This window comes from Suricata suricatta, chromosome 16 (genome assembly GCF_006229205.1).
Source record: "Suricata suricatta isolate VVHF042 chromosome 16, meerkat_22Aug2017_6uvM2_HiC, whole genome shotgun sequence".
In the NCBI taxonomy this organism is placed as follows: Eukaryota; Metazoa; Chordata; class Mammalia; order Carnivora; family Herpestidae; genus Suricata; species Suricata suricatta.
The window spans coordinates 18,204,763-18,223,817 of NC_043715.1; the positions used below are offsets into that span (position 1 = coordinate 18,204,763).

The 19,055-nt window shown below is 55.0% G+C and overlaps 2 protein-coding genes across 3 annotated transcripts in view; both read left to right on the forward strand.

The window, feature by feature from the left end:
• The window catches only part of RRAD (RRAD, Ras related glycolysis inhibitor and calcium channel regulator), a 3,485-nt gene extending 587 nt beyond the window's left edge, over window positions 1–2,898 (forward strand). For both annotated transcript variants that reach the window (XM_029925844.1, XM_029925845.1), the window contains exons 3-6: window positions 1–320; window positions 993–1,066; window positions 1,193–1,397; window positions 2,248–2,898. In XM_029925844.1, the coding sequence (XP_029781704.1) occupies window positions 1–320; window positions 993–1,066; window positions 1,193–1,397; window positions 2,248–2,525 (877 nt within the window). In that variant the 3' untranslated portion in view covers window positions 2,526–2,898. The remainder of the gene's footprint in view (window positions 321–992; window positions 1,067–1,192; window positions 1,398–2,247) is intronic.
• Window positions 2,899–4,522: 1,624 nt separating this feature from the next.
• On the forward strand, window positions 4,523–14,043 carry CDH16 (cadherin 16). Its single transcript, XM_029925224.1, has 18 exons — window positions 4,523–4,562; window positions 5,548–5,605; window positions 5,895–5,978; window positions 6,388–6,543; window positions 6,614–6,752; window positions 7,107–7,265; window positions 8,020–8,216; window positions 8,839–8,961; window positions 9,158–9,308; window positions 9,525–9,752; window positions 9,834–9,910; window positions 9,985–10,173; window positions 10,275–10,516; window positions 11,083–11,216; window positions 11,991–12,233; window positions 12,386–12,493; window positions 12,788–12,904; window positions 13,680–14,043. Exons 2-18 carry the CDS (start codon window positions 5,561–5,563, stop codon window positions 13,775–13,777), a joined length of 2,490 nt encoding a protein of 829 aa, XP_029781084.1. The 5' UTR covers window positions 4,523–4,562; window positions 5,548–5,560; the 3' UTR covers window positions 13,778–14,043.
• Window positions 14,044–19,055: the final 5,012 nt, after the last annotated feature.

Here is a 19,055-nt window from a genome sequence, read left to right on the forward strand (position 1 = left end):
CCGGGAGCGCGAGCGCCGTCGAGGCAGCACACCCTGGGGCCCGGCGCCCCCGCTGCACCGCCGAAGCATGCCGGTGGACGAGCGGGACCTGCAGGCGGCCCTGGCTCCGGGCGCTCTGGCAGCGGCCACGGCCGGGACCGGGGCCCAGGGTGCGACGCTCGAATGGCACGAGGGCTCCACCGAGTCGCTCAGCTCAGGGGGCAGCGACTCCGACGAGAGCGTTTACAAGGTGCTGCTGCTGGGGGCGCCTGGCGTGGGCAAGAGCACCCTGGCGCGAATCTTCGGTGGTGTAGAGGATGGGCCTGAAGCAGAGGCCGCAGGTGAGGGGCTGGGACTATTCAAGGGAGGGGAGATGCCCGCGTTGGGACTGAGGGCTGCAAAACTGGGGACCTGGATTAAAAGCTGCACATACCATGGAATTCTAAAGGCACTCTCAAAATCATGCCTCTACCTACCCATTTCATGGATGGGGAAACTAAGAGAGAGGAGACCTCCAGCTCTTGGTAGGGGAAGAAATGCCCAGAGTATAAGGCCCATATCTATGACAACTCTTGGAGAATGGGGATGGGACATCCCTCCCTGCCAGGGCTGGCAGGAACACAGCCAGAGGGAGTTTCTAGGAGAGAGCCCTGGGTAACCAAGACTCCCAAAGAATATGACAGTCACTATTCTAACTCAGGCCACTATGGTCAGAGCTACCTTGGGCCCGAGGCATCAGGAGGGAGGAGCACATAGGAGTGGCCACCCAGGACATTGGTAGCTTGGGGAAGAGGTGTCTAGGTGAGGATCAGGAAGGCACCCCATGCCCTCTACTTCCCACTTCCCAGCCCTGTTATTTCTGTTGTCACATAGTGGTCATAAGCAGAAGGAAAGGTTAGGGGGTCTCTAGGGTGGAGTTGGAAGGGGTGGCCAGAACAGTGAATTCGGCACATGGTGTGAGAGGGTGATTTTGGGCAGCCAGCAGGTCACCTGACTACTAGTCTCCTGTCTAGGGCACACATATGATCGGTCCATCATAGTGGATGGAGAGGAGGCATCACTCATGGTCTATGACATCTGGGAACAGGTAGGCTACAGACTGAGACCCAGGACAGGGTGGGAGGGTGACCCTGGGAGACAGAGGCCTGCTGAGAGTTGCAGCCTTGTAGCCTGGGCATGAGAATTATTGGATAGATGTGTGTGTGTTCCTCAGGATAGCAGCCACTGGCTACCTGGCCACTGCATGGCTATGGGCGATGCATACGTCATCGTGTACTCAGTGACGGATAAGGAAAGCTTCGAGAAGGCCTCAGAGCTGCGAGTTCAGCTGCGGCGGGCACGGCAGACGGACAACGTGCCCATTATCCTAGTGGGCAACAAGAGTGACCTGGTGCGCTCTCGAGAGGTCTCCTTGGATGGTGAGCAGGGAGAGGGTCAGAAAGGGAGGGACATCCTGACTGGGCTGTGGTTCATTCAATATTGGCTCAGCTCAAGTCCCTGGGGGTCATGAATGACTAAAAATGTTCAGGAAAAAAAACTGAGTGGGGGAGATAGAAAGCTGCTGCCCTCCCACTGGACTATCAAAAGCCCAAGAGGGTTGGGGAAAGGACCAAATGCACTAGGGGAGGTGGAAGCTGCTGGGCACTGAGCTGGGCCACCACAGGGCCCTCTTCTCCTGTCCCTTTTGGCCCTGGCCTGACAGATAAGGACTGAGGAGAGTGCAGAGAACTGGGATGGAAGGTCAGAGAGTGGATTTGGGGCCAGGGCCAGTCTCAGCATGGTCTTGCCCCTGGGGAGGATTCTCCCCTCTTGGGCTCAGCATTCTCCTCTGTGACCCCCAGAACTGAACCCCTCAGAAGAACCTAGCAGTGAGTTGGTGACGTTCTCCTTATAATTCCACTGGTAGATAACATCAAACCATGAAGCATTCAGCTGCTCAACAAAGTTCTCATTCTCTTGTGTTGACTGCAGTAACTATAGCATTTCCATTTAAATATCAGACTTCAAATTATTTCAATAAATGAGTTTCCTCCTATGGTCCTTTGTGAGCTCCTTAAACGCAGGCACATTCTGCCAGTTGGGTGACCCAGCAATGCCCTGGATCCTCTGTACAGAAGCTAGGTTCTGTGTTTCTGGGGACCACCCAGGGCTCCTCTTTCCATGACTCTCAAGATTCCTGAGGGGTAGCTGCTATGCGGTGGCCAGGGTTTGAGTGGGCTTCTCACCTACCTAGCCTTTGGTTAACCAGAATGTGCCTTTCCCCACCAGAGGGCCGGGCGTGTGCCGTGGTCTTCGACTGCAAGTTTATTGAGACATCAGCGGCGCTGCACCACAATGTCCAGGCCCTATTCGAGGGTGTTGTGCGCCAGATACGCCTGCGCAGGGACAGCAAAGAGGCCAATGCACGTCGACAGGCGGGTACCCGACGGCGAGAGAGCCTTGGCAAGAAGGCAAAGCGTTTCTTGGGCCGCATTGTAGCACGCAACAGCCGCAAGATGGCCTTTCGTGCCAAGTCCAAGTCCTGCCATGATCTCTCAGTGCTCTAGACTCCACCGGCACCTACTGTGTTATGCATACAGACGGGTAGATTGGTTGGCTGGCCCAGCCAACTGCCCTGGGTGCCTCAGGGCTGACTCAGACTCTGGGCATACCCCACTTCATGGTCATGGACAGACATTGCTGCCCAGGGAGACAAGCTCCCAGTGGGCTTCAAGGGCTGGGCCCACAGCGATGTGTGTTCAGGCTAGTGTGTGTCCTAAGCAGCAGCCTGAGCCCAGCCTGTGGGGCAGGCCTGTTTGTGGGGAAAGGACTCTATCTTTCTTCACACTTGGGGTGTGCATGCTCTGAAGGGAGGCTGTTCAGTGCAGGGGTTATTTGTTTACATGCAAATTTTTGTAATAAAGACTATTTCCTGATAGATCAGGGCTGTTGACTCTGAGTTTCCTCCCAGTAGGGGGCTGTAGGAGCAAGAAGTGTTCCAGTGGTTAAGGGATGGGGCCTCACTGCCCTGCCCTAGTGTGTGGCCTTGATTATCCTAATATTTGGGCTCTGATATAGCTAGTTGGATCAGAGGGGCAGGTGTGGTTGTGGCCTGGTTGGGGATCCAAGCAGCAGGAGGAGACAATAGCCCCTCCCAGCCCTGTTATCCAGATGTTTCTCTTGCACTGGGGCCTAGCAATGGCCAGCTGATTAAAGGTTCAATCACTCCACTGTAGGACAGGGAAACAGGCTGTCTGAGGTGCCAAGGCCCTGTCCCGGGTCTCACGGCCAAACAAGAACCCTGGGTCTGGCTGGGTCCTGGGCTGCTCTCTCTGTCCTACTCCCTCCTGAGGGGCCGGAAATATGCTTAAGTGGGGTAGTTGTGGAAGACTTCTGAGTCTCCCTGTCTGAGAAAGGAGGAGGCTAGTGGCCGAGGCTGGGCTACTGAGAAAGGGAGGGCGTCACTCTTCTCTCCTCTGGGTGGGGCCAGGCCAGAGCATCCCAAGCTCAGCATCGGCTATGTGGTGTTGGCAGAAACAGCTCCCTGGAACCCTCCCTTCCTGGCTCCGCTTGGCTGCCCTCATGGGGGGAGGAGCCTCTGGCAAGCCTTGCGATTCCCACAAGGTCACCTGAGCAGGCTCGATCTTCTCTTCTTTTTCAGAGGCACCCTTCCTTCCCAGAGGCACCCTTCTCAGAGGGTACATTGCCCCAGCCCTGTCAGTGTCAGCAGTTAGTGTCGGCCCCTAGGGAGCCTCGGAGGCTCTCACAGGCTGCTGATCCCTCCACCCACTGGTCTCAGTGGTGGGTGGTCTAGAGCCTCAAATACACTGTTCAGGTCATGTTCATTTATCCTTCATGTGCAACCCTCCAGGTCCTTGTTTTTGATCTGGTTAGGAGCTGCCAGGGCCAAGCAAGGGCAAGGTCATTACTGGGTCCCTGAGACTTGCCCTAAAGGGCTCCCAGTTTGAAAGAAGAGACAGTGACAGTCTAGTGCCTTCTCTGCTCTGATAGAGGTAGCACATTACAAGGGGTAGAGATTATTCCCAGAAGAGAATTTTGAATAAGCCTGGGAGCCCAGGGAAGGTTTCCTGGAGAAAAGAATATTTGAGCTGAGTGCTGAAGCCTGAGTAGGTGTTCACCAGACAGATGAAGGGAGGGAAGAATATTCCTAACAAGAGGAACAGAGTGGACGAGACAGAGCTACAGATGCTGGTGCACGGGGGAGAAGCGGAATTGAGTCTGAAACCACAAAAAAAGAAGTAATGTCTAAGCCCAGTGGGCCGAGAATTACCGACTGGGCTGTGTAGGAATGGGAGATGTGCCAGGCCAATGATCTCCCCACCTCCTGGGGCTGGCAGTCATGGATGCTGAGCAGCCCCCAGCTTTCCAAAGTCAATGAGTAACTTGGGGGGCTGGGCAGGGCTGGGCCTGCTGCTGTGGGCCAGTGGTGTTTTCCACTCCTGAGCAAGCCTGGCTGGACCGCCTACCTGCTCAAGTGTCCGCCCTGCCATACCCCACCCATCCCTGCCTGGCCAGTGCTCCCTGGAGAAAGAGCCTTTTCGCCTGGCAGCTGGACCAAGGGAGCCCGCCTTAGGCACCAGAGGGTGAGGGCCCTGGAGTAGAGGGGTGAGCAGGGCTGAAACTGGGGTTGGTGGTAGGGGAAGGACAAACACCGCTCTGTCCAGCCCCTGTTCAGGGAAGAATTCCCAGGAGCGGTTGGAGTGGGTGTCCATGCTCTACACACCCAGCTTCATGCTGAGTGCTGAAGAATGCCAAGATGAGGGCAGGGCTCCTGCCCTGGGGACTCTGTGTCTGAAGGATGGCAGTGGGTAGAGAAATAGGCCTCAAGACCCTGAACCATGAATCCTCTGTTCCAGGAGGAATTGTCCTGTGGTCAAGTCCTCTGTGACCTTGGTCAGGCCTTGCCCTTCAGGCTTTACCTACAACATGTGGTGACTGTAGGAAGTGACCCTCAGAGTCCTCAGGGTTTTACCAACTTCAAATTTTTGTGATATTCGGGGCTGTTGGGCAATTAGCACCTTGGGATCTGCATACAGGCTGAGGAGGCTATGTTGGGAAGGAAACAAAGGTCTGGAGGTGAAACTCCCATGGAGATCCTTGTGGGGCCAAGAACCAAGAGGCAGGATGGCTGGGCCTAGGGGCCTAGGTGGGCCTGGTTGAGGCATTGGACGCTACCCTGCAGGCAATAGGGAGCCACAGGCCCCTCCAAGAGGAGGAAGGGGAGGCCAGTCTGTTGCGAGGTCCCACTGGCTATTTGAATGGAATGGGCCGAGGCAGGGGACAAGGATGGGAGTATGTGGGGAGCAATGTCCAAGTGGGTGGGATGGGGAGGGGCAGCTCTGCGAGGATAGAAGGACAGGGGACAGGGGGAGACCTGGCTGACTGCCCCATAGTGACAGGTAGCCGGAGGTCCAGCTGAAGAAGGGACAGTTGCACCTGTGGGGCTTAAGGAAGCCATGGCTTGGGCTGAGTGACAATGAGGGGAGGGATACTCTCTAGGAGGAGAATAATGGGAGGGACCCCGTTGCCCACTGATCCTGGCTGCACCCTCACTGCCATGTCCCTCAGGCCCATCCTGACCATGGTCCCTACCTGGCTGTGGCTGCTTTGCCTCTCCGTTGCCGAGGTGAGCTGGGCCCTGCTTGACTCCTTCAGGTCCTGGCCCTGGGTGTTGGCACCCTTGTCCTCACTCCACCTGGACCAGTTGCACAGACCATGGAAGAGACTAGTTGTGGGGGGGGGGCGGTGTTCAGAGCTGGCTATAGGCCTGTTTGTGGGGTCAGGAAGTCAAAGGCCAAAGGGTGGATGGGTTAAGGTATGGCCAGGCCCATGGAAGGGGCAGAAATTCCCCTGCCTTGTCAATCACTTGTGGCAGAAATATAAAACCTGGAGACAAGGTGAGAATCCTCTCCCAGGTCTTCCCAGAGGCCCAGCCTACAGAACTGTATGTGGAAGTCCCAGAAAACTATGGTGGAAATTTCCCTTTGTACCTGATCAAGGTAAGCCCGAGAGCTGGCTGGGTTGCTGTACCCCCAAGTGCGGCTTCCCCTCCCCCCAGCATTTTTACCTCTTTCTTTTAACCCTGCTACCCTGAGAGTATGTGGTATAGTGAGAGTGACTAACAAAATTTCAATTCCAGAAGAAAGTAGAGTTTTAAGTTAAAAAATAAACAATTGGTGGCAAGGTTTCAAGCTTTAGAAAGGAGGGCAGCAAGTATTGGGTGTGTGAGGCACAAGGGAAAGAGCTCTGGCTTTGAATCTCAGCCCTGTGACTTAATGGTTGTGTGACCTCAGGCAAGTGCCAGCTCTCTCTGAGCCTCAGTTTCCCCACGTCTAAAATGGGGTCATTGGGTGGAGGGCCATCCCCAAGGCCTGGCTCCCACTGCCTTTACCTTGTTCTCCCGCTCAGCTGCCACTGCCCCCTGAGGAAACTGAGGGTAAGATTGTGCTGTCAGGAAACCCAGGCATGACAGCTGAGGGCCCCTTTGCTGTGGATGCAGAGTCTGGCTTCTTGCTGGTGACCAGGGTCCTGGATCGAGAGGAACAAGCAGAGTACCAGCTACAGGTACGGCTGGGCCAGATGTAGGGGACAACAGTGAAGGCAGGGCAGGGCACTGACTATCCTTCCCTGCCAGGTCACCCGGGAGACTGAGGATGGACATGTCTTGTGGGGCCCACTGCCTGTGCTTGTGCATGTGAAGGATGAAAATGACCAGGTGCCCTACTTCTCTCAGTCCATCTACAGAGTTCGGCTGAGCCAGGGCACCAGGCCTGGTGAGTGCCCAGAGCGATGGACTAACAGCAAGGTCATGTGGGCAATGATGAGGGAACAGAGAGTAAAGAGATCACCAGACACCCAGCATAAGCCCAGGGCAGCCAAGATCCAAGGCACCCCCATCCTATTTCTGTCCCATCCTTCTCTCCCCACCCTACTGAGAGTCCTCCGGTCCCATCCACTCTTGGCCTTAGTTTGTTCACCTACAAAGTGGGGTGAAAAGCTGTGGCTCACCTCTAGAGTCCTGATATGATAAGGAATATGGAAGGAAGTACCAGGGAGAGATGGGGGAGGCTTAGGAAACTCTCCCCACCCCACTCCACCTCTCATGGTTTGCCCTCTCTACACACCAGGTGTCCCCTTCCTCTTCCTTGAGGCTTCAGATGAGGATGAGCCAGGCACAGCCAACTCAGATCTCCGATTCTACATCCTGAACCAGGCCCCAGCCCAGCCTTCCCCAGACATGTTCCAGCTGGAGCCTCGGCTGGGGGCTCTGGCCCTCAGTCCTGAGGGTGAGCCTAAGCTGGGTATGATGAGGAGAGAGGTCAGGGAAATCTGGGGGAAGGCAGCATGTGACCTGTAACAGTAAGATGGGTTGGAGCTGGAGAGATGAAAAAAGGGTATTCTGGGTGGAGAAGAGCAAAGCACAAGGCTTGAACCTTGCATGGAGAGAAAAAATGGTGTGAATGGAATACCTCAGCCCTATACTCTGGACACCTGAGTCTAAGGGACAAGGCTAGGAGAAACCTGGGGGGTTGTAGCCAGGATGTTGCTGGAAGACCTTTGGACTAATTGTAAGGGAGATTTGAACCTGGGAATTCAGACCAGAGGCACACGATGGGGATGAAAAGAAAAGCTAACCATACATCCACCCAGCCAGTCACCATTCACCCATCTACCACCCAACCACACATGTAGTCCATCTATTCAAACATCTGTTCAGACTAACCCATCCACACACCCAAATCCTCATCCATTTACTTAGCCAACCGTCCATTCATCCAATCTATTCACTACCCATCCACTCATGTATCCCTATACCCATCCTAGTCATCCAGTCCATCAACCATTCATTGTGTGGATAGATATGGAAATGGCTTTGCAAACTTTCAAGTCCTGCTTGGGTGCTCACTATGGTGTTAAAAGTCATGCCCTTGGGCCAAGAAAGTATCCTGAACACCTGCCATATGATTGGCTTTGTGTTTGGTACCTCACTGAGAAGGATGCCCTAGACTCCTGCTCAGCTGACCATCCTTACCCTTCTAGGAAGCACCAGCCTAGACCAAGATATGGAAGGGCCTTACCAGCTATTGGTACAGGTCAAGGACATGGGTGACCAGGCTTCGGGCCACCAGGCCACAGCCACTGTAGATGTCTCTGTGGTAGAGAACACCTGGGTGCCTCTAGATCCTGTTCACCTGGCAGAGAATCTCAAAGTTCCATACCCACACCACATTGCCCAGGTGAGTAAGTGCCTGTCAGTGGCTGAAGTAGCCCCATGGGTCTGAGTCTCAAGATTTGGAGGGTAGGTCTGAGGCCCAGCCTGGCCCCTGCTCCCTTCCTACCTATCTATGTTCTTCCCTCTACTGTCCCCATCAGTTCCCATCATGGAGTAGGGCATCCAAGGCTCCAGGACCCGGCCCACAGCCTCTCACCTGCTATCCTCTGGCAAGCACAGCTCTGGGCTCTGACCTGAGCTGCCCCAGGTTCTTTAGGGTAATAGCTGCCACCTCTCTGCTGCCATGGGGATTGTCACCCAGGCTTGGAATGTCTCAGCCCTCCTCGAGGAATGCCCTGGGGTTAGGCCCAGCCTGAGAGGGCACAGAATAAACAACCTAGTCATTCAGGCACATTGGGCAGGGTCCGGGCTTGGAGCAGGGCAAGGCCACTCTGGACTTGCTACAACAACATGTATCCCAAACAAAAAGACCCTACCTGGACTCCATAGAGAGTAGCAACATACCTGAAGTCACACAGTAGCAGGGGCCCAGACCCTCTGCCCACGAACAGTTGAGGCATAAGAGCTGACGTGGGCTGCTCCTGTCCCTCATCTTCGGGTGCCCTTATTCTGTGTCCCCTTTCCAGGTACACTGGAATGGGGGAGACATACATTATCATCTGGAGAGCCAGCCCCCTGGACCCTTTGATGTGGATACAGAGGGGACCCTCTACGTGACCAAGGAGCTAGACCGAGAAGCCCAAGCTGAGGTGAGGTGAGGGGAAGTCAGGAGGGCAGGCTGAGGGTTCCTGGTCACTGTCCAGTTGTCTCTGGGGATGTCACATCCCCCACAGGCACCGAGGCAGTGGAAGAGCACCCAGAAGACCTGGAGCTGGCCACCAGAAGGGACCCAGACTAAGGCCAGGCCCTTGGCCTTCATCTGAAGCCCCTCATTGTCTACTTTAGTACCTACTCCAGGTGCAGGCTCGGAATACCCGTGGTGAGGACTACACAGAACCTCTGGAGCTGCGTGTGGTAGTGATGGATGAAAATGACAATGCACCTGTCTGCCCCCTTCGTGGTTCCCCAATCAGCATTCCTGAGCTCAGCCCTCCAGGTGGGCTATGGGTCTTGTCAGGGGATGTGGGAGGGTTGAAGTCCTTATAAACCACCCCATCTTGCTCTTCTTTGGGATGGGGCCAGCCTCAGGCCCCTATATCAATGTCGCTACCCTCCCACAAGTTTAGATTTAGTCCAGCACAAAAGAGGAGTGGGCAAAGTGAGTCCTACAGATCGGGATGTGGTCCCACTCAGGTGGGTGCTATCTTCACAGGCACTGAGGTGACTAGGCTGTTGGCAGAGGACCTGGATGCCACCGGTTCCCCAAATTCCCACATTGTGTATTGCCTGCTGAGCCCTGAGCCCGAGGAGGGAACAGAGGGAAGAGCCTTCAAATTGGACTCTACTTCAGGCAGAGTGACAGTCGGGGATGCCCCCCTCCAAGCTGGCCAGAGCATCTTGCTTCAGGTGGTGGCTGCTGACCTAGGAGGAGCAGAGGGTGGTAAGTGCCCTGATAGTGACCCAGGTTCTCTCCCTCTCTGTTCCTATCCTGGTCTCTCCAACATGTCCTCTCTTCCCTCAGGCCTCAGCAGCACATGTGAGGTCACTGTCACAATCACAGACATCAACAACCATGCCCCTGAGTTCACCGATTCCCAGGTAAGCAGGAACAGGGGAGGAGACCTTGGGAAGGCACTGATGAGGGGCTCATGGTGCCTCCACAATCTCTCCAGATTGAGCCTATAAGCCTCCCTGAGGACACAGAGCCTGGGACTCTGGTGGCCACACTCACGGCCACTGATGCTGACCTTGAGCCTGTCTTCCGCCTCATGGACTTTGCCATTGAGGCGGGGGATGTGGAGGGGACCTTTGGCCTGGATTGGGAGCCAGACTCCAGTCATGTCCAACTTCTGCTCCTCAAGGTAGGGGGCTGGGGAGGGGAAAGGGGCACACATATACCCACATGCATGCACAAGTGTCCCATGCCCTGGCCCAAATAGTGACCCAGCCACATTGGTTCTAGAACCTCAGCTATGAGGCAGCTTCAAGCCACAAGTTGGTGATAGTGGTTCGGAGCATGGCAGAGTTGGTAGGGCCAGGCCCAGGCCCTGGAGCCACAGCCACAGTGACGATTCTTGTGGAAAGGGTGGTGCCACCCCCCAAGTTGGACCAGGAGAGCTACGAGGCCAGTGTCCCAGTCAGCACCCCAGCTGGCTCCCTCCTGCTGACCATCCAACCCTCAGACCCCATGAGCAGTCCCCTCAGGTGAGCCAGAAGCCCAGCCTTTATCTGGGCTTGACCTCCCCTGCTCCCAAGGGATGACCCCCAGGGCCTCAGAGGGGACTCACATTATCTGTGGCTTGAACTATTCCTCAAACCATGGCTAATGCCAAGGTGCCTCCTGAGAGTGGGTCAGAGCTGGATGAGCTGGACAGGGCATGGAGAGGAGTGTTAGGACTCCATGCAAGCTCAGAAGACACCTCCTCATGCTGCCCTGGACTGGGCCCTCCCCCATGCCCCAACGAGATGGCAGCACAGATGAGGATGTTCCCTGGTCCCATCCTGTCCCTTTGTGGGGTGACCCAGGACTAGTGGAACTGAGTCAGGCCCCCTAAGCTCTGATAGTAACCCCCACAGTATCCATGATTTAAGCCTTGTCCCTCAACAAGCCCCTGAAGCTGGGGAGGGAGACTAGGCACCCCGGACACTGCTGCTATGAGTCATGGAGATGATGTGGAACTTGAGCAGGTCACATGGCCCTGGGGCTCCCTGAGTAAGACCCCGTATATGGTTCCAGTGCCTCCCTGCCCCCCACCTTCTCTGGGCCTCAGGTTCTCCCTGGTCAATGACTCAGAGGGCTGGTTCTGCATCAAGGAGGTCTCTGGAGAGGTGCACACCGCCCGGCCCCTGCAAGGCGCCCAGCCTGGGGACATGTACACAGTGCTCGTGGAGGCCCAGTATGAAGGTACGGCCAGGCAGTGGTGGGCCTCTGGGAGGGACGGTAGGCCTCAGGCAGACAGATAGATGGCCAAGACTGAGCTTTCTTCCCAGGCTCCTTACTGGCATCCACTCTGCCCAGGCAGGAAAGAGGAGTGAGAGCTGGGGCCAATGTCAGTCTCTGAGATGCCTGGCCTCTGCATCCCTTCTCAGACCACCCTCCTCCCTCAGACACTTGCAGTCTCCCAACACTGCCCCTTAGCCCTACCTCTCAGATGTTGACTTCAGATATAGGTTAGGAGCAGAGGCTGTGGGCCTGGGCAAGCAGGAGGAGTGCCAGGGGCTGTGTCTATGGCAGGCGACCCAGGAGGTGAGTCTGAGCGGGACACTGAAGCCAGGTATGGAGAACTCTGAATGCCACTTCGACAGAATGAAAAGCTGGCCCAGCGGTGGGTATGTCAGGGCAGCAGGTCTTAGGTATGGGCGGGACTGTCCTATGGTGCACGACAGACCCAGCAGAGCTGAGCTCCCCTACAGTCAGGGCATCTCCACACAGTTGGACCCTGACACTGGTGGCTGGGGGTTTGGAGGGTGGAGAGGGGAAGCCTGGCATCCAGAAAGGCATAGAAAGGCCTGGAAGCTGTTTGGATAGTGAAGGGGGCAAGGGGTGCTGTGAGGAAGAGACGGGAGTGGGGGTGCTGGTGGGGATGGACAGGAGGGGTAGAGTAGGACAGGTGAGGCAGAGACTCAGCGGGGTGAGATCCGTGGGCCTGGGGCTAGCTCAGCACTGCCTCCTCCGCAGATGAGCCGACCCTGAGTGCCTCTGCAACCCTCGTGATCCACTTTCTGAAGGCCCCTTCTGCTCGGGCCCCAACTCTGAACCCTGTGCCTACTCGACACCTCTGCACACCCCGCCAGGACCATGGTGTGGTTATCAGTGGACCCAGCGAGGACCCTGACGTGGCTGGTGGACATGGTCCTTACAGCTTTGCCCTTGGTCCCAACCCTACAGTGCAACGGGATTGGCACCTCCAGGCTCTCAACGGTGTGTGGTGGGGAAGTGGGGGACACTGTGGCCAAGGCAGGAAGTGGTGTGGCACTTGGAAGTGAGCTATCCTTCCACTCACTGTGAGGGTGGGGCTGGGCTTAGGGCCTATCCAGGCTAGTGACTCTGGTCACTGCTTATGGTCCTGACAGATTCCCATGCCTACCTTACCCTGGCCCTGCATTGGGTGGAGCCACGTGAGCACGTAGTACCTGTAGTTGTCAGCCACAATGCCCAGAGGTGGCAGCTCCTGATCCGAGGTAAGGCCAGGGTTCTGTGTGCCTGCAATTCCTGAGGGAACCATTCTGATGCAGGGAGAGGGGCTGGGTACACATGCATGCAGGTTCACCCGTGCATGTCTGCACATCTGTGGTTGGGCACACAGATGCTTGTGCACACAGACATACACATAGAGGAGCATGCATCCCCCCGCACACACTTAAGTACATATGTGTGCACAAAAATGTGTATTAGCCAACTGCACTGGGGCTGCCGAGGAGCTGGAGAACCCTCCCCCACTGTCTTTACCTTCCTCCCCTGCCCCTGTCTCCCAGTGATCGTGTGTCGCTGCAACGTGGAGGGGCAGTGCATGCGCAAGGTGGGCCGCATGAAGGGCATGCCCACGAAGCTGTCAGCAGTGGGCATCCTCGTGGGCACCTTGATGGCAATAGGTAATGGATGCTGGGCCCTTGAGTGGGGGAGGGTGATGAATGGTCGGAGTCACAGCCTCTAGATGCACAGTGCCCTGTCCCATGATGCCCCCCAGGGCTGGAGAAGGAACCAACAACTCTCCTAGTCATTATGCTCCTGCTTCCTGTCATCATAGTCACCATCACCATCATCACTGATAACAGCATTTACTATTACATTATTACACATTGGCTGTGCAATACAGGATTGTCACACTGAATTCTCCCCACAACCCTGTGAGGTAGATCCTGGCATCTCCCTATTTTCCAGATGAGGTCACAGAACTTCAGAGAGGTTAAGTGACTTGTTGGAGGTGACACAGCCAGAATGTGGCAGAGCCCAGGTCTTTCCAGCCTAATCCCTTTAGTGCAAGCCTTCCTCTCTATCCCCTTTATTTTTTTTTTTATCCCTATAGAGTTTTCCCTGGCTGTTTTTTTGTCAGTTCTAGAACAATGTGACCATGTGCCTATGTCTCAGAGGTCCATGGGAACAACTCACTGGCTTGCAGATGACTCCTACCCAAACTATTTACCAGAGAAGGGGACTCTGGAGGTGGGGGTGTTCTGGGGAAGCTGCAGGCCAAGCAGTCAGGCTTCTTCTGTCACCAGGATCATAGTCAAACCCAGTCCAGCCTTGGGGATGCTGTGTAGGAAACCTTGCTTCCTTATTAAACCTATGCCAAAGCAGGGAGTTCCTGGTGGTGGACAAGTCCCATGGCCTCTTCTGAAAGCTGATCCTTCCCTCTTGGCCCCTCAGGCATCTTCCTCATCCTCATCTTTACTCACTTGACCCTGGCAAGGAAGAAGCACCTAGATCACCCAGTGGACAGCGTGCCCCTGAAAGCGGTGGTTTGAATGGTCCAGGCAGCCCCAGTTGGGAGCTTGGCCTCTCCATCTGAGTCCCCTTGGAGGGGCCCAGGACTGCTGATCAATGGGGGCTAGGACAGTGTAGAATTCCCTTCATCACCTTGGAGTGGAGGCAACATCACCACACAAGTCTGTAGAGCCTGACTACTGATGTTGTGGGCTGCCCATGGGAGTGCTCCAAATGGTGGCACACTTGTCCAATAATAAAGCCTGAGAGAGCAGGTCATGTGCTCTAAGGGACTACTGTGCCCATATCTGAGTGTCATGTGCATGTGTGTATTACCCATGTCCACCTGTCCCTTCAGTCCTTTCCCTTCTCCTCCTGCACACAAAGGGTTTAGGAGCTTGAGGGACAAGCCTGGGGTCCCCTCTGAGGACAGACATGGGGACATCATATTGGTCTTGTTGAAAACTTGAGGTTAGAGCAAGGTGGGTCATTTCTTTTTTTTAATATTTATTTATTTATTTATTTATGGGGTGGGGGGAGTGCACACACATGGGGAAGGGGCAGAGAGAGAGAGAAAGAGAGAGAGAGAGAGAGAGAGAGAGAGAGAGAGAGAGAGAGAGAGAAGGCTCCACGCTGTCAGCGCTGAGCCTGATGAGGGGCTTGAACCCACAAACTGTGAGATCATGACCTGAGCTGAAATCAAGAGTTGACGCTTAAACGACTGAGCCACCCAGACGTCCCAAGATGGGTTATTTCTATGGGTATTCGGAGACCATGGCTGCAGACCCTGGATGGCTCAACTCTTGACTAGGTGATGGTTGAGGAGAGTGTTCTTGAAAGCGTATTCTGTGTTTTCTGGGACATAATATGTGCTAGGGGAGGGCTTGGTGGGTCCATGTCCTGTGCCTGCGTGTGAGCACACTCCTGAATCTGTGTGAGTCACCTCCACATGGGTGGACAGAGGTCCCACAGTCTTAAGAGGGGCCTAAATAGGGCTGAACAGAAATCATGAGGGCCTAATAGGGCTGGAACAAGAGAGGCGAGGTTGGGAATGGTTCCCTCTGCCCCATTGTGGGCCCCAGAGCACCTTTGGGTTTCATATGCAGCCTGGCGAGTACATGGGGGGCTCTGCAGAAAGTCAGAGAAGGAACAGCACTGGGGCAGGACAGGAAGCTTAATGGCTCCCCCTGGAACTCCCCCTGTCCCAAATGAACCCTTCCCCTTGCCCAAGATTAAGCCTTGGCCCTGCTGAGCACTGACCACACCTCCAGGCCGACCTCTAATCCCTGACCCTTAACTGACTGCAGACACATGCTGATCCTCTATACACCCATCCCAACAGTCTCTGGGAAGCTAGGGTGGGACTTGCTGTTTCAGGCACCCTGAGCCGATGATGGTAAATCATGGGGAAGGGAGAAAAAAAACCTCTGTGGGGCCCAGACCCTATTTTTAGGAGATAATCTCTCCACTCCTGGCAGATTCTGTGGGAGGGGGGCCAAGCGCCGCCAAGAGAGATGGGGTGGGCATCCTGGCTGGCCTGAAGAGCCTGAGAGACTCAGAGATGATCCCTAACCCAGGGATGAATGAACTCTGAGGCTGGTCTCAGCCATCCATGGCTCAGCATGTGTGTGTGTGTGTGTGTGTGTGTGTGTGTGCGCGCGCGCGCACACATGCGCATGCACGCGCGCACACACACACACACACACACACACACACACACACACACACCACGGAGAGGCTATGCCAACTACTCGGTCCAAGCAGAGCTTCCTGCCCCTCTCCCAGGATCCTCTACTCGGCCTGTACCCACTTAGAAGTCTTCAAGTTGAAAGCTCTTCGAAGGTGGCATCTTATCTCCCCACCAGCCTGCAAGGGCAGGATTAGTGACCCCATTTGCCATTGGAGCTGCTTCTTTTTTTTTTTTTTTAATGTTTATTTTTGAGAGAGACAGAGTGTGAGCAGGAAAGGAAGAGAGAGAGAGGGAGACAAAGAATCTGAGGCAGGCTCCAGGCTCCGAGCTGTCAGCAGAGCTCAACGTGGGACTCAAACTCACAAACTGTGAGATCATGACCTGAGCCAAAGTCAGATGATTAACAGACTGAGCCACCCTGGCGCCCCATGCCAGTGGAGTTTCTTGAAGATCAGAGAGGTTCAGGGCTGCAGCTGAGAGTCTTGGAAGCAGAACACAAGGTGGAACTATCTGGTGGAGGTTCGAGTTACCTCTCCTGAAGTGTCCACAGCCTTCAGCTGCCTCTGCTCCCATGAAATCCCTGAGAAGGACCTTAGAGATCATCCAGGCAAGCTCCTTTTTGTGAAGTTGAGAAAGTGAAGCACAAAGAGGTAAATAAACCTTCCCAAATTCATCCATCCAATGAGATGCAGCACCTGAGCTGGAACCCTGGAATCACCCTGCTCTTGGGTCCTTATTCTGGATGGATGGATAGGTAGATAGGTGGGCAGGCGGATGAGTGGCTGAGTGAATGGGAGAGCAAGTTGGCAGATTGTAGATGGGTAAATGGGTGGATGGGTCGGTAAGCGGGTTGGTGGGGTACCAACAAGAGAAAGAGTGGGTGACAGGACACCAAGGCAAATTAAGGCACCCGCCTCAGTTTGATGGATTTTTTTCTTTGGCTTCCAGGCCCCAGGCCACCATCTAATTGTGTCAGTTCTAGGGCTGACCACAGGGTCTATAATCCCTTGAGATGCAGGCACTGTTTCCCTGGACTCTGTGGACATAAGCCTCTCCATTATCCCTAGCCTACTCTATAGAGGAAATCAAGAGTCAGAGAGGAGGGATGACTTCTCCTGGATCACAGAGGTGGTACTGGTTTGTGGGCTTGGCCATGGGTCAGTGAATGTCAGCAGAGATTATACTATGGAGGTGGGCCTTATTCTGCAGGCAGGGCCCAGCTGCTAAGGCAAGGTGAAGGAAAACCTGTGGCTCAGGATGGGTCGAACATATGATCTAGGCTCTGTCTCATCTTTGCTGTGTGTTCCCAGGTGAGTCACTTCATCTTTCTGAGTCTTCGTTTACTTGTTAATAAGGCCTCACTAAAATGGAGTTGTTGAGAGAACGACACAAGATAATACCCAGAAAATGTGTTTAACACAGTGCTGGGCACCCAGCAGGAGTTCCGTATATGCGGCTTTCCCTGACCCACACTATGTGTGTGTGTGTGTGGGTACCTAACACAGATGCCTACAGCTGTGTACTCTCACATTCCCCAGGGACCCCATGAGGTCCAGGGTTTAGGAAGGGGATATGAGAGGCACCTGGATGGCTCAGGTGGTTAAGCATCTGACTTCAGCTCAGGTTATGATCTGATGGTTCGTGGATTCGAGCCTGGCGTAGGGCTCTGTGCTGACAGCTTGGAGCCTGCTTCAGATTCTGTGTCCCACTTGCTCTCTGACCCTCCCCCACTCATGCTCTCTCGTGCGTGCTCTCTCTCTCCCTCTCCCTCTCTCTCCCTCTCCCACTCCCTCTCTCTCTCTCTCTGTCAAAAATAAACATTAAAAAAATGAAAAAAGCAAGGGAATATGAAGGGGAACCCCAGCTCCAGCTCCGACATAATCCGGCTAGGTGACCTTGGGCAAGACAACCCCCTGCAGCCATTGGCTCCCTGCCAGGTCTAAAGCTCTCTCTGGGGGATGTTGAGAGGTCTTACAGGGTTCAGACTGGTCTAGAGCTTCAGGGAGTCACAGGGTCTGCCCCGGTGGGGAGCTCATGCTCCCCCTCTCCCAGGCCCCTTCAAGAGGCACAGGGCCAGATCAAAGGGACCCAGCACTGAGGATTGGAAGGCCGGCTTGGAAAGAATGTAAACATGAGGATATTTTTAAACTTTTTCCAGCCCCAGAGATTAGGGCTCTTGAAGGGAGAGGCCCAGAGACCGGTCTGGCCCTCACTCACAAAGAAAGAGTATGGGGACCTCAGAGACTCCCACCCTACCAACACCTACCCCAGGACTCTAGCTTACACCTCAGGGCAGTTCTTCCTCTGATCTCACCCTCAGAGGTCCTGCTGCGGTGGGATAGCATGTTTCTGATAAGAGGACCTAAGATGTGTGGGAGGACACAAAAGGTTTCTAGGCTTGTGGGGGCCTACCTGTCAGGGCTAGTGTTGAGAGATTGCGTTTGGGGACCCCGTAGTGGCCCTGACATTGTATCAGGCATGCACACATGCATGAGTGTGGGTGCCTATCTATGAGTGTGTAAGTTCATGTTAAAGTCCCATCTGCGTGGGGCCTGTGCCACTATGTGAGTATGCCAGAAGCCCCAGCCCTTCCTTCCCTCCCCTTCCTTAGCATCCCTATCCCCTCTCCCCAAGACTACTTAGATCAGTGGGGAAGGCTGGGGGAGGGGCCTGGGTCCAGGTCTGAGCTATACAGTGAGTCAGGCTGTAGGAGCTGTAGGGGCCACTAACATGATGGTGGTTGGGGGTGGGGGAGGGTTGAGTATCCCCAGGTGTAACAGTGACTCAGGAACTTGGACACAAAGCTTCCTACACCTCGCCGCTCTGGATGTCACAGTGATGCTTACCCTGGGTTCTATGACAACAGCCTCTTCTCTCTGAGTGATGCAGCCACCCTCACACACTCATGGGACACAGTGGAGCACACCCACAGGAGTGTCAGAGGGAGACTCATAGAGGGGACTCAGTCACAACATAGCCTCCACCTTGTGATCATATCCCAGGGACTCCCACAACCTTACCCCATCCATATCCCTGCTCATCAGGAAGTCAAAGGGTCAGAGCTCATGGGGATATTTGATGGCCAGTCTGTGGTTACCAGGACAAAGAGGAGCTGTAGCCCCAGGAGAGGACTTGCTGGATGTTTCCTATAATCCAGGGGGCTGCTATGCCATCTTGTCCTGCTTATGGACCCAGAGAGGGACAAGTGTCCATCTCTAGGTCACACAGCTCCTCAGTGGAGGGCAGGGTTCAAGGCAGGCACCCACAAGGTGGTGTGCTGCCTTCCAGATTGCATCCACTGAGGCAGCAGAGACAGAGAACAAGGTCTTATGCTGTCTCATAAGATACCGTGGGACCTCAGGCCCAGGACAGTGTGGGAGCTGGAGGGGGCCAGAACTGATAGGGCTGGGGCCTGGTACTTCCCTGGAGATGCTGTGTTGTCCCTGTGTGCTTGCCCAGTCTCAGGGGCTGTTGCTATTCTTACCTACTTAATGGTGGCCACAGGGTCAAGATAGTGGCTGGGCGGGAGGGAGTCATGAGCATCAGCTCCTTATCTGACACATTCTCTGGAAACTTGGCAGGGGCTGCCAGGCTCTAGGGGCCTCGGCAGGGGGACACTGAGATGGTCA